General features: G+C 40.1%; 3 protein-coding genes across 3 annotated transcripts; all 3 read right to left on the bottom strand.

Moving 5' to 3' along the window:
* Nucleotides 1-1,620: 1,620 nt before the first annotated feature.
* On the bottom strand, nt 1,621-2,610 carry LOC140992306 (trace amine-associated receptor 7c-like). The gene has a single exon (XM_073462610.1). The coding sequence runs from the start codon at nt 2,608-2,610 to the stop codon at nt 1,621-1,623; it is 990 nt and encodes a 329-aa protein (XP_073318711.1).
* Nucleotides 2,611-5,422: 2,812 nt separating this feature from the next.
* LOC140992314 (trace amine-associated receptor 7c-like) lies at nt 5,423-6,412 on the bottom strand. The gene has a single exon (XM_073462621.1). The coding sequence runs from the start codon at nt 6,410-6,412 to the stop codon at nt 5,423-5,425; it is 990 nt and encodes a 329-aa protein (XP_073318722.1).
* Nucleotides 6,413-9,224: 2,812 nt separating this feature from the next.
* On the bottom strand, nt 9,225-10,214 carry LOC140992299 (trace amine-associated receptor 7c-like). Its single transcript, XM_073462603.1, has one exon. The coding sequence runs from the start codon at nt 10,212-10,214 to the stop codon at nt 9,225-9,227; it is 990 nt and encodes a 329-aa protein (XP_073318704.1).
* Nucleotides 10,215-12,061: the final 1,847 nt, after the last annotated feature.

Below are 12,061 nucleotides of genomic sequence, written 5' to 3'. Positions count from 1 at the left end.
AATTACCGAAGAGATACAAATCACTAGATAATTGACATTTTAATGTTTCTATCTTCATATTTTCATGTGTGATGTTCTTTTGCTGTCAGACACAAAATCTGTGCATGCAGTGTTTCATTCAAGGTCAGTAGACAGACATTTGCAGTGAGAGGTCACTGGTTAATGTGCTTCACCCAGGAATGAGGTGTGTATTTATGAGAAAAAGCTCTTTACAACACAAGTGTGTGACAAAATATGGCCCTGTAGAGGGTCTGTGATGATTGACCAGAGGTGAAACAAAAAACTGAAAAGTGCCTGAACACTGATCATTTCAGTCCTGTCTACAAGATCTTGAGCTCCTGGGAGTGAGTCTGCAGTATTCTGAGGGTGACGATGAGTTTGATAGCTTTCCTAAACCAGGGGTAGAAGAGAGCATAGATCACAAACTACTATATGATTTTTCAGGGGCTGTATCAAATAAATCTAGTATTTGAATAAAATAGAATAATCATTCAATTTAAAGGCACTGCTGTCTTAATAAACATGCCAAAAAGATATGTTTATATGCTGAAATGAGAGTAAAACATGGATATTGATGCTGTTTAATGATTTATACCCAGCAAAACTGTCAAAGAATTTCCTCCTAGAAATATAGTAAATATATATTTCAAATGCCATTTAATAACCTTTCCAAACCATTATGATTTGCAGGCTTACGAGACCTGAAATGGGAGAAGGCCTGCCTTACAGTTAAGTCTATAGACATAGAGGCAAAATTCAGATGAATATACCAAGTATAAATATAAAGTGGGTGTGAATGAGTATTTTTTTAGTGAATTCTTATTTGATTTGATTATTCACAGAGAAAAACTTTTGCGCACCTGTGGATCGACAGGTGTGTAGTAGAGGACCAAAAGTCGACAAAGTCAGAACAAAAGACTCCTGCACACTGTCTTCTTCACTTGCAAATATTGTTTCAGTACACAGTCTTTCATCAGGTTATAAAACCTGAAAAAAAGACATTTTCCCTGATTGCAAGTGAAGAGTACAGTGTGAAGGCATTTTTTTTCATTCTGTTTTTGAAATTTCACTTTTTGCATGGACGTTATTCAGATGCTACACAGATTTGACAAGGATGACAAGAAGTGAAAATTTCAGGCTTTTATTTTTTTCATGTCAGGAAATAAAACACAAAACAGCACAGTGATGTTTTTAGCACAGCTTGAAAGACAAGTGGGTCATAAAAGTTATGTTAGAACACATCGATATTGATTTTTTAAAATACAGTATCTTGACTTATGGAGATTTTGCTCAGTATAAAACTAATGAAGGTAATGAGGAAGTAGAGAAACAAGAAAAAAGTCAGGCCCCCTGTTGAACAAAGACGTCACAATATATTGGCATGCATTAGTTAAAAAAACATTGATAAGACATGCATATAATTGTCATTGCACAGGTGGTCAGTGGTAGTTAAACCACTCACATGTACAGTATCTATGTATAAGCAAAGTTTTATGTTGTCAGCACACAGATGAAATGAAAAGAACTGCACCAAAACATATAAGCCATCGATAATGAAAACATGCCAGAAAATCCTTTAGTATTTCTCATCCTTCATGTATATATCAATTTCAGTCCTGTCTACAAGATCTTGACCTCCCGGGAGTGAGTCTGCAGTATTCTGAGGGTGACAATGAGTTTGATAGCTTTCCTAAACCAGGGGTAGAAGAGGGCATAGATGAGAGGGTTCACACAAGAGTTGGTCAGAACGATCCAAGACAACACCGCAAAGTATGACGGGTTGTTTGAGGTGTCCGCACCTATGAAAGCGGGATAGTAATACGGACAGAAACTCATCAGAAACACTGCTACCACAATCCCAAGAGTCCTGGCTGCCTTCCTCTCTGATTTTTTAGCAACTGGAGCTGCTCCCACAGTGGTGGCAGCAGTCTGCAGCCGAATGACACGCACCTGAGACACAGCAACCACAAACACCCTCATATAGAGAACAACCATGACAGTACAAGGCCCGACAAAGGCCATAAAGAAATCAACAGTTCCTGAGATGTGGCTGATGACCACCACACACTCCCCGTGGCAGGAGCTGGACCAGTCCGGCTGCCCTAAGTGTCCCATCAGAATGCACCCGTTGTAGATAATTGAACAGGCCCAGCATACACAGATTGACATTTTAACTCTGCTAAGTGTGATCTTGGAGGAATAGAGCAGTGGGTCACAGATAGCCAGATATCGGTCTATGGATATGAGCACCATGTTGCCTACAGAGGCAGAGACCAGACAGAAAGAAACAAAAGGAGTCAGAGCACACATGAGCCTCCCCAGCAGCCAGCATGTCTCTATGTAGCGCTGGCCCTCGATGGGCATCACCAGCAGCCCCACCACCAGGTCGGACACAGCCAGGGAGAGAAGCAGGGTGTTGGTCGGGGTGTGAAGCTGCCGGAAGTGGGAGATGGAGATGATGACGAGCAGGTTGAGTGTCACGGTGAGCAGAGAGATGAAGGCCAGCAGGGTGTAGAGTACTGCAGTCTCAGAGCGGGGTCGAAGCAGCAGCTTCCTGCAGGAGGAGTTGAGGTTGGGAAAGCAGAGCAGAAGGCCCTCAGCACCGTCCATCAGGGAGGAGAAGAGATGCAACTCCCCATCAGAAAGCTGATTTATCCTCCTCTAGCCTGCTGTTCCGCCTCTCCTAACACCTTATGGATGATGTAATCTCTCCCTCTTCATCATCTTCATCACTTCCCCCTCCCTAAACTTTTATTGTATTGATCCCAGGTTAAATTGTGTTGATCTTTAGGTACGTATGGCTGGTAGCAAGTAGTTGTATAATCTGTTTTTTCAACAAGTAGCTATGAACATGTCCTGTTTGGTATATACCTTTACCACCTGAAAAGTCGAACAACAAGGATTTTAAGCAATGTTAGTAATTAAAGCACTTGAATGTATTAAACTAAATGGAATTGAACATCACAATTGTGTCTGTGAAATACAAGTTGTGCCATCAGTTTACAATTAGTGAGAATTTGATCCTAATGAATTGGTTTTAAAAAGAGGAACACAAGGTGGTAGAATGCTTTAAAGTATGGGAATGAGGATTTTGGTATATTTTGTAGGTCTAAAGGCCGAAATCTTTCTGCTGTACAAAGAGGCAGAAAGCACCTTCTGCAGTAAACTGTTCTCTCATCACCCCCATGTGGCTACAGCCAGAATGTGAATGCCTTGTGACTGTGGCCCAATTCAACTGATTTGCTGAGATTTATTTTATCAAGAACAGGTTGAGCTGTTCAGCAAATTCATCTTTTACGTTTTATTTTAGTTTTTACAGATTTATACCTGAGGCATTTCCCTGTATACTCAAATGTTTTCTAACTATTTTCAAATCATTGTGATTCACAGGCCTGATTCACACAGACACCTGGGCGTAGCTCTCACATTGGTAAGTCTATTAAGGCAAAGTGATAATTCAGAATGTATATGTGAATATGTAGTATTATACTTATTGTACATGCACATTATATATGTTTACTTGGTGGGGCAAAACCTGTTTTTTGCATTTTGTTGGTAGAAATACCAAGTTTTTGTGTTTTCGCCTCACAACCAGTAAGTTGGAGGGAAGACAGGAAGTGCATTTGACAGCAGTTCAGTGTTACAGTAGATTGAACATGGCAGAGATAAAGACCACACTGGTTGGATTATTTTTAATAGCACAGCTGGCAAGAAAGGTAATAAAAGATGCAGTACAGCGCTGAACAGTAGTGCCAATAATGACAATTTGGAACAGACAAAAGTAAAATTTCCACTGAAAGAAAATTACCGAAGAGATACAAATCACTAGATAATTGACATTTTAATGTTTCTATCTTCAAATTTTCATGTGTGATATTCTTTTGCTGTCAGACACAAAATCTGTGCATGCAGTGTTTCATTCAAGGTCAGTAGACAAACATTTGCAGTGAGAGGTCACTGGTTAATGTGCTTCACCCAGGAATGAGGTGTGTATTTATGAGAAAAAGCTCTTTACAACACAAGTGTGTGACAAAATATGGCCCTGTAGAGGGTCTGTGATGATTGACCAGAGGTGAAACAAAAAACTGAAAAGTGCCTGAACACTGATCATTTCAGTCCTGTCTACAAGATCTTGAGCTCCTGGGAGTGAGTCTGCAGTATTCTGAGGGTGACGATGAGTTTGATAGCTTTCCTAAACCAGGGGTAGAAGAGAGCATAGATCGCAAACTACTATATGATTTTTCAGGGGCTGTATCAAATAAATCTAGTATTTGAATAAAATAGAATAATCATTCAATTTAAAGGCACTGCTGTCTTAATAAACATGCCAAAAAGATATGTTTATATGCTGAAATGAGAGTAAAACATGGATATTGATGCTGTTTAATGATTTATACCCAGCAAAACTGTCAAAGAATTTCCTCCTAGAAATATAGTAAATATATATTTCAAATGCCATTTAATAACCTTTCCAAACCATTATGATTTGCAGGCTTACGAGACCTGAAATGGGAGAAGGCCCGCCTTACAGTTAAGTCTATAGACATAGAGGCAAAATTCAGATGAATATACCAAGTATAAATATAAAGTGGGTGTGAATGAGTATTTTTTTAGTGAATTCTTATTTGATTTGATTATTCACAGAGAAAAACTTTTGCGCACCTGTGGATCGACAGGTGTGTAGTAGAGGACCAAAGGTCGACAAAGTCAGAACAAAAGACTCCTGCACACTGTCTTCTTCACTTGCAAATATTGTTTCAGTACACAGTCTTTCATCAGGTTATAAAACCTGAAAAAAAGACATTTTCCCTGATTGCAAGTGAAGAATACAGTGTGAAGGCATTTTTTTTCATTCTGTTTTTGAAATTTCACTTTTTGCATGGACGTTATTCAGATGCTACACAGATTTGACAAGGATGACAAGAAGTGAAAATTTCAGGCTTTTATTTTTTTCATGTCAGGAAATAAAACACAAAACAGCACAGTGATGTTTTTAGCACAGCTTGAAAGACAAGTGGGTCATAAAAGTTATGTTAGAACACATCGATATTGATTTTTTAAAATACAGTATCTTGACTTATGGAGATTTTGCTCAGTATAAAACTAATGAAGGTAATGAGGAAGTAGAGAAACAAGAAAAAAGTCAGGCCCCCTGTTGAACAAAGACGTCACAATATATTGGCATGCATTAGTTAAAAAAACATTGATAAGACATGCATATAATTGTCATTGCACAGGTGGTCAGTGGTAGTTAAACCACTCACATGTACAGTATATATGTATAAGCAAAGTTTTATGTTGTCAGCACACAGATGAAATGAAAAGAACTGCACCAAAACATATAAGCCATCGATAATGAAAACATGCCAGAAAATCCTTTAGTATTTCTCATCCTTCATGTATATATCAATTTCAGTCCTGTCTACAAGATCTTGACCTCCCGGGAGTGAGTCTGCAGTATTCTGAGGGTGACAATGAGTTTGATAGCTTTCCTAAACCAGGGGTAGAAGAGGGCATAGATGAGAGGGTTCACACAAGAGTTGGTCAGAACGATCCAAGACAACACCGCAAAGTATGACGGGTTGTTTGAGGTGTCCGCACCTGTGAAAGCGGGATAGTAATACGGACAGAAACTCATCAGAAACACTGCTACCACAATCCCAAGAGTCCTGGCTGCCTTCCTCTCTGATTTTTTAGCAACTGGAGCTGCTCCCACAGTGGTGGCAGCAGTCTGCAGCCGAATGACACGCACCTGAGACACAGCAACCACAAACACCCTCATATAGAGAACAACCATGACAGTACAAGGCCCGACAAAGGCCATAAAGAAATCAACAGTTCCTGAGATGTGGCTGATGACCACCACACACTCCCCGTGGCAGGAGCTGGACCAGTCCGGCTGCCCTAAGTGTCCCATCAGAATGCACCCGTTGTAGATAATTGAACAGGCCCAGCATACACAGATTGACATTTTAACTCTGCTAAGTGTGATCTTGGAGGAATAGAGCAGTGGGTCACAGATAGCCAGATATCGGTCTATGGATATGAGCACCATGTTGCCTACAGAGGCAGAGACCAGACAGAAAGAAACAAAAGGAGTCAGAGCACACATGAGCCTCCCCAGCAGCCAGCATGTCTCTATGTAGCGCTGGCCCTCGATGGGCATCACCAGCAGCCCCACCACCAGGTCGGACACAGCCAGGGAGAGAAGCAGGGTGTTGGTCGGGGTGTGAAGCTGCCGGAAGTGGGAGATGGAGATGATGACGAGCAGGTTGAGTGTCACGGTGAGCAGAGAGATGAAGGCCAGCAGGGTGTAGAGTACTGCAGTCTCAGAGCGGGGTCGAAGCAGCAGCTTCCTGCAGGAGGAGTTGAGGTTGGGAAAGCAGAGCAGAAGGCCCTCAGCACCGTCCATCAGGGAGGAGAAGAGATGCAACTCCCCATCAGAAAGCTGATTTATCCTCCTCTAGCCTGCTGTTCCGCCTCTCCTAACACCTTATGGATGATGTAATCTCTCCCTCTTCATCATCTTCATCACTTCCCCCTCCCTAAACTTTTATTGTATTGATCCCAGGTTAAATTGTGTTGATCTTTAGGTACGTATGGCTGGTAGCAAGTAGTTGTATAATCTGTTTTTTCAACAAGTAGCTATGAACATGTCCTGTTTGGTATATACCTTTACCACCTGAAAAGTCGAACAACAAGGATTTTAAGCAATGTTAGTAATTAAAGCACTTGAATGTATTAAACTAAATGGAATTGAACATCACAATTGTGTCTGTGAAATACAAGTTGTGCCATCAGTTTACAATTAGTGAGAATTTGATCCTAATGAATTGGTTTTAAAAAGAGGAACACAAGGTGGTAGAATGCTTTAAAGTATGGGAATGAGGATTTTGGTATATTTTGTAGGTCTAAAGGCCGAAATCTTTCTGCTGTACAAAGAGGCAGAAAGCACCTTCTGCAGTAAACTGTTCTCTCATCACCCCCATGTGGCTACAGCCAGAATGTGAATGCCTTGTGACTGTGGCCCAATTCAACTGATTTGCTGAGATTTATTTTATCAAGAACAGGTTGAGCTGTTCAGCAAATTCATCTTTTACGTTTTATTTTAGTTTTTACAGATTTATACCTGAGGCATTTCCCTGTATACTCAAATGTTTTCTAACTATTTTCAAATCATTGTGATTCACAGGCCTGATTCACACAGACACCTGGGCGTAGCTCTCACATTGGTAAGTCTATTAAGGCAAAGTGATAATTCAGAATGTATATGTGAATATGTAGTATTATACTTATTGTACATGCACATTATATATGTTTACTTGGTGGGGCAAAACCTGTTTTTTGCATTTTGTTGGTAGAAATACCAAGTTTTTGTGTTTTCGCCTCACAACCAGTAAGTTGGAGGGAAGACAGGAAGTGCATTTGACAGCAGTTCAGTGTTACAGTAGATTGAACATGGCAGAGATAAAGACCACACTGGTTGGATTATTTTTAATAGCACAGCTGGCAAGAAAGGTAATAAAAGATGCAGTACAGCGCTGAACAGTAGTGCCAATAATGACAATTTGGAACAGACAAAAGTAAAATTTCCACTGAAAGAAAATTACCGAAGAGATACAAATCACTAGATAATTGACATTTTAATGTTTCTATCTTCAAATTTTCATGTGTGATATTCTTTTGCTGTCAGACACAAAATCTGTGCATGCAGTGTTTCATTCAAGGTCAGTAGACAAACATTTGCAGTGAGAGGTCACTGGTTAATGTGCTTCACCCAGGAATGAGGTGTGTATTTATGAGAAAAAGCTCTTTACAACACAAGTGTGTGACAAAATATGGCCCTGTAGAGGGTCTGTGATGATTGACCAGAGGTGAAACAAAAAACTGAAAAGTGCCTGAACACTGATCATTTCAGTCCTGTCTACAAGATCTTGAGCTCCTGGGAGTGAGTCTGCAGTATTCTGAGGGTGACGATGAGTTTGATAGCTTTCCTAAACCAGGGGTAGAAGAGAGCATAGATCGCAAACTACTATATGATTTTTCAGGGGCTGTATCAAATAAATCTAGTATTTGAATAAAATAGAATAATCATTCAATTTAAAGGCACTGCTGTCTTAATAAACATGCCAAAAAGATATGTTTATATGCTGAAATGAGAGTAAAACATGGATATTGATGCTGTTTAATGATTTATACCCAGCAAAACTGTCAAAGAATTTCCTCCTAGAAATATAGTAAATATATATTTCAAATGCCATTTAATAACCTTTCCAAACCATTATGATTTGCAGGCTTACGAGACCTGAAATGGGAGAAGGCCCGCCTTACAGTTAAGTCTATAGACATAGAGGCAAAATTCAGATGAATATACCAAGTATAAATATAAAGTGGGTGTGAATGAGTATTTTTTTAGTGAATTCTTATTTGATTTGATTATTCACAGAGAAAAACTTTTGCGCACCTGTGGATCGACAGGTGTGTAGTAGAGGACCAAAGGTCGACAAAGTCAGAACAAAAGACTCCTGCACACTGTCTTCTTCACTTGCAAATATTGTTTCAGTACACAGTCTTTCATCAGGTTATAAAACCTGAAAAAAAGACATTTTCCCTGATTGCAAGTGAAGAATACAGTGTGAAGGCATTTTTTTTCATTCTGTTTTTGAAATTTCACTTTTTGCATGGACGTTATTCAGATGCTACACAGATTTGACAAGGATGACAAGAAGTGAAAATTTCAGGCTTTTATTTTTTTCATGTCAGGAAATAAAACACAAAACAGCACAGTGATGTTTTTAGCACAGCTTGAAAGACAAGTGGGTCATAAAAGTTATGTTAGAACACATCGATATTGATTTTTTAAAATACAGTATCTTGACTTATGGAGATTTTGCTCAGTATAAAACTAATGAAGGTAATGAGGAAGTAGAGAAACAAGAAAAAAGTCAGGCCCCCTGTTGAACAAAGACGTCACAATATATTGGCATGCATTAGTTAAAAAAACATTGATAAGACATGCATATAATTGTCATTGCACAGGTGGTCAGTGGTAGTTAAACCACTCACATGTACAGTATATATGTATAAGCAAAGTTTTATGTTGTCAGCACACAGATGAAATGAAAAGAACTGCACCAAAACATATAAGCCATCGATAATGAAAACATGCCAGAAAATCCTTTAGTATTTCTCATCCTTCATGTATATATCAATTTCAGTCCTGTCTACAAGATCTTGACCTCCCGGGAGTGAGTCTGCAGTATTCTGAGGGTGACAATGAGTTTGATAGCTTTCCTAAACCAGGGGTAGAAGAGAGCATAGATCAGAGGGTTCACACAAGAGTTGGTCAGAACGATCCAAGACAACACCGCAAAGTATGACGGGTTGTTTGAGGTGTCCGCACCTATGAAAGCGGGATAGTAATACGGACAGAAACTCATCAGAAACACTGCTACCACAATCCCAAGAGTCCTGGCTGCCTTCCTCTCTGATTTTTTAGCAACTGGAGCTGCTCCCACAGTGGTGGCAGCAGTCTGCAGCCGAATGACACGCACCTGAGACACAGCAACCACAAACACCCTCATATAGAGAACAACCATGACAGTACAAGGCCCGACAAAGGCCATAAAGAAATCAACAGTTCCTGAGATGTGGCTGATGACCACCACACACTCCCCGTGGCAGGAGCTGGACCAGTCTGGCTGCCCTAAGTGTCCCATCAGAATGCACCCGTTGTAGATAATTGAACAGGCCCAGCATACACAGATTGACATTTTAACTCTGCTAAGTGTGATCTTGGAGGAATAGAGCAGTGGGTCACAGATAGCCAGATATCGGTCTATGGATATGAGCACCATGTTGCCTACAGAGGCAGAGACCAGACAGAAAGAAACAAAAGGAGTCAGAGCACACATGAGCCTCCCCAGCAGCCAGCATGTCTCTATGTAGCGCTGGCCCTCGATGGGCATCACCAGCAGCCCCACCACCAGGTCGGACACAGCCAGGGAGAGAAGCAGGGTGTTGGTCGGGGTGTGAAGCTGCCGGAAGTGGGAGATGGAGATGATGACGAGCAGGTTGAGTGTCACGGTGAGCAGAGAGATGAAGGCCAGCAGGGTGTAGAGTACTGCAGTCTCAGAGCGGGGTCGAAGCAGCAGCTTCCTGCAGGAGGAGTTGAGGTTGGGAAAGCAGAGCAGAAGGCCCTCAGCACCGTCCATCAGGGAGGAGAAGAGATGCAACTCCCCATCAGAAAGCTGATTTATCCTCCTCTAGCCTGCTGTTCCGCCTCTCCTAACACCTTATGGATGATGTAATCTCTCCCTCTTCATCATCTTCATCACTTCCCCCTCCCTAAACTTTTATTGTATTGATCCCAGGTTAAATTGTGTTGATCTTTAGGTATGTATGGGTGGTAGCAAGTAGTTGTATAATCTGTTTTTTCAACAAGTAGCTATGAACATGTCCTGTTTGGTATATACCTTTACCACCTGAAAAGTCGAACAACAAGGATTTTAAGCAATGTTAGTAATTAAAGCACTTGAATGTATTAAACTAAATGGAATTGAACATCACAATTGTGTCTGTGAAATACAAGTTGTGCCATCAGTTTACAATTAGTGAGAATTTGATCCTAATGAATTGGTTTTAAAAAGAGGAACACAAGGTGGTAGAATGCTTTAAAGTATGGGAATGAGGATTTTGGTGTATTTTGTAGGTCTAAAGGCCGAAATCTTTCTGCTGTACAAAGAGGCAGAAAGCACCTTCTGCAGTAAACTGTTCTCTCATCACCCCCATGTGGCTACAGCCAGAATGTGAATGCCTTGTGACTGTGGCCCAATTCAACTGATTTGCTGAGATTTATTTTATCAAGAACAGGTTGATCTGTTCAGCAAATTCATCTTTTACGTTTTATTTTAGTTTTTACAGATTTATACCTAAGGCATTTCCCTGTATACTCAAATGTTTTCTAACTATTTTCAAATCATTGTGATTCACAGGCCTGATTCACACAGACACCTGGGCGTAGCTCTCACATTGGTAAGTCTATGAAGGCAAAGTGATCATTCAGAATATAGATGTGATTATGTAGTATTATACTTATTGTATATGCACATTATATATGTTTACTTGGTGGGGCAAAACCTGTTTTTTGCATTTTGTTGGTAGAAATACCAAGTTTTTGTGTTTTCGCCTCACAACCAGTAAGTTGGAGGGAAGACAGGAAGTGCATTTGACAGCAGTTCAGTGTTACAGTAGATTGAACATGGCAGAGATAAAGACCACACTGGTTGGATTATTTTTAATAGCACAGCTGACAAGAAAGGTAATAAAAGATGCAGTACAGCGCTGAACAGTAGTGCCAATAATGACAATTTGGAACAGACAAAAGTAAAATTTTCACTGAAAGAAAATTACCGAAGAGATACAAATCACTAGATAATTGACATTTTAATGTTTCTATCTTCATATTTGCGTGTGTGATATTCTTTTGCTGTCAGACACAAAATCTGTGCATGCAGTGTTTCATTCAAGGTCAGTAGACAGACATTTGCAGTGAGAGGTCACTGGTTAATGTGCTTCACCCAGGAATGAGGTGTGTATTTATGAGAAAAAGCTCTTTACAACACAAGTGTGTGACAAAATGTGGCCCTGTAGAGGGTCTGTGATGATTGACCAGAGGTGAAACAAAAAACTGAAAAGTGCCTGAACACTGATCATTTCAGTCCTGTCTACAAGATCTTGAGCTCCTGGGAGTGAGTCTGCAGTATTCTGAGGGTGACGATGAGTTTGATAGCTTTCCTAAACCAGGGGTAGAAGAGAGCATAGATCACAAACTACTATATGATTTTTCAGGGGCTGTATCAAATAAATCTAGTATTTGAATAAAATAGAATAATCATTCAATTTAAAGGCACTGCTGTCTTAATAAACATGCCAAAAAGATATGGATATATGCTGAACTGAGAGTAAAACATGGATATTGATGCTGTTTAATGATTTATACCCAGCAAAACTGTCAAAGAATTTCCTCCTAGAAATATAGTAAATATATATTTCAAATGCC

The sequence above is a fragment of the Pagrus major genome, chromosome 24, assembly GCF_040436345.1.
Source record: "Pagrus major chromosome 24, Pma_NU_1.0".
NCBI lineage: Eukaryota > Metazoa > Chordata > Actinopteri > Spariformes > Sparidae > Pagrus > Pagrus major.
The sequence above is the reverse complement of the archived record's forward strand: the minus strand, read 5'-3'. Positions and strand labels throughout refer to the sequence as shown.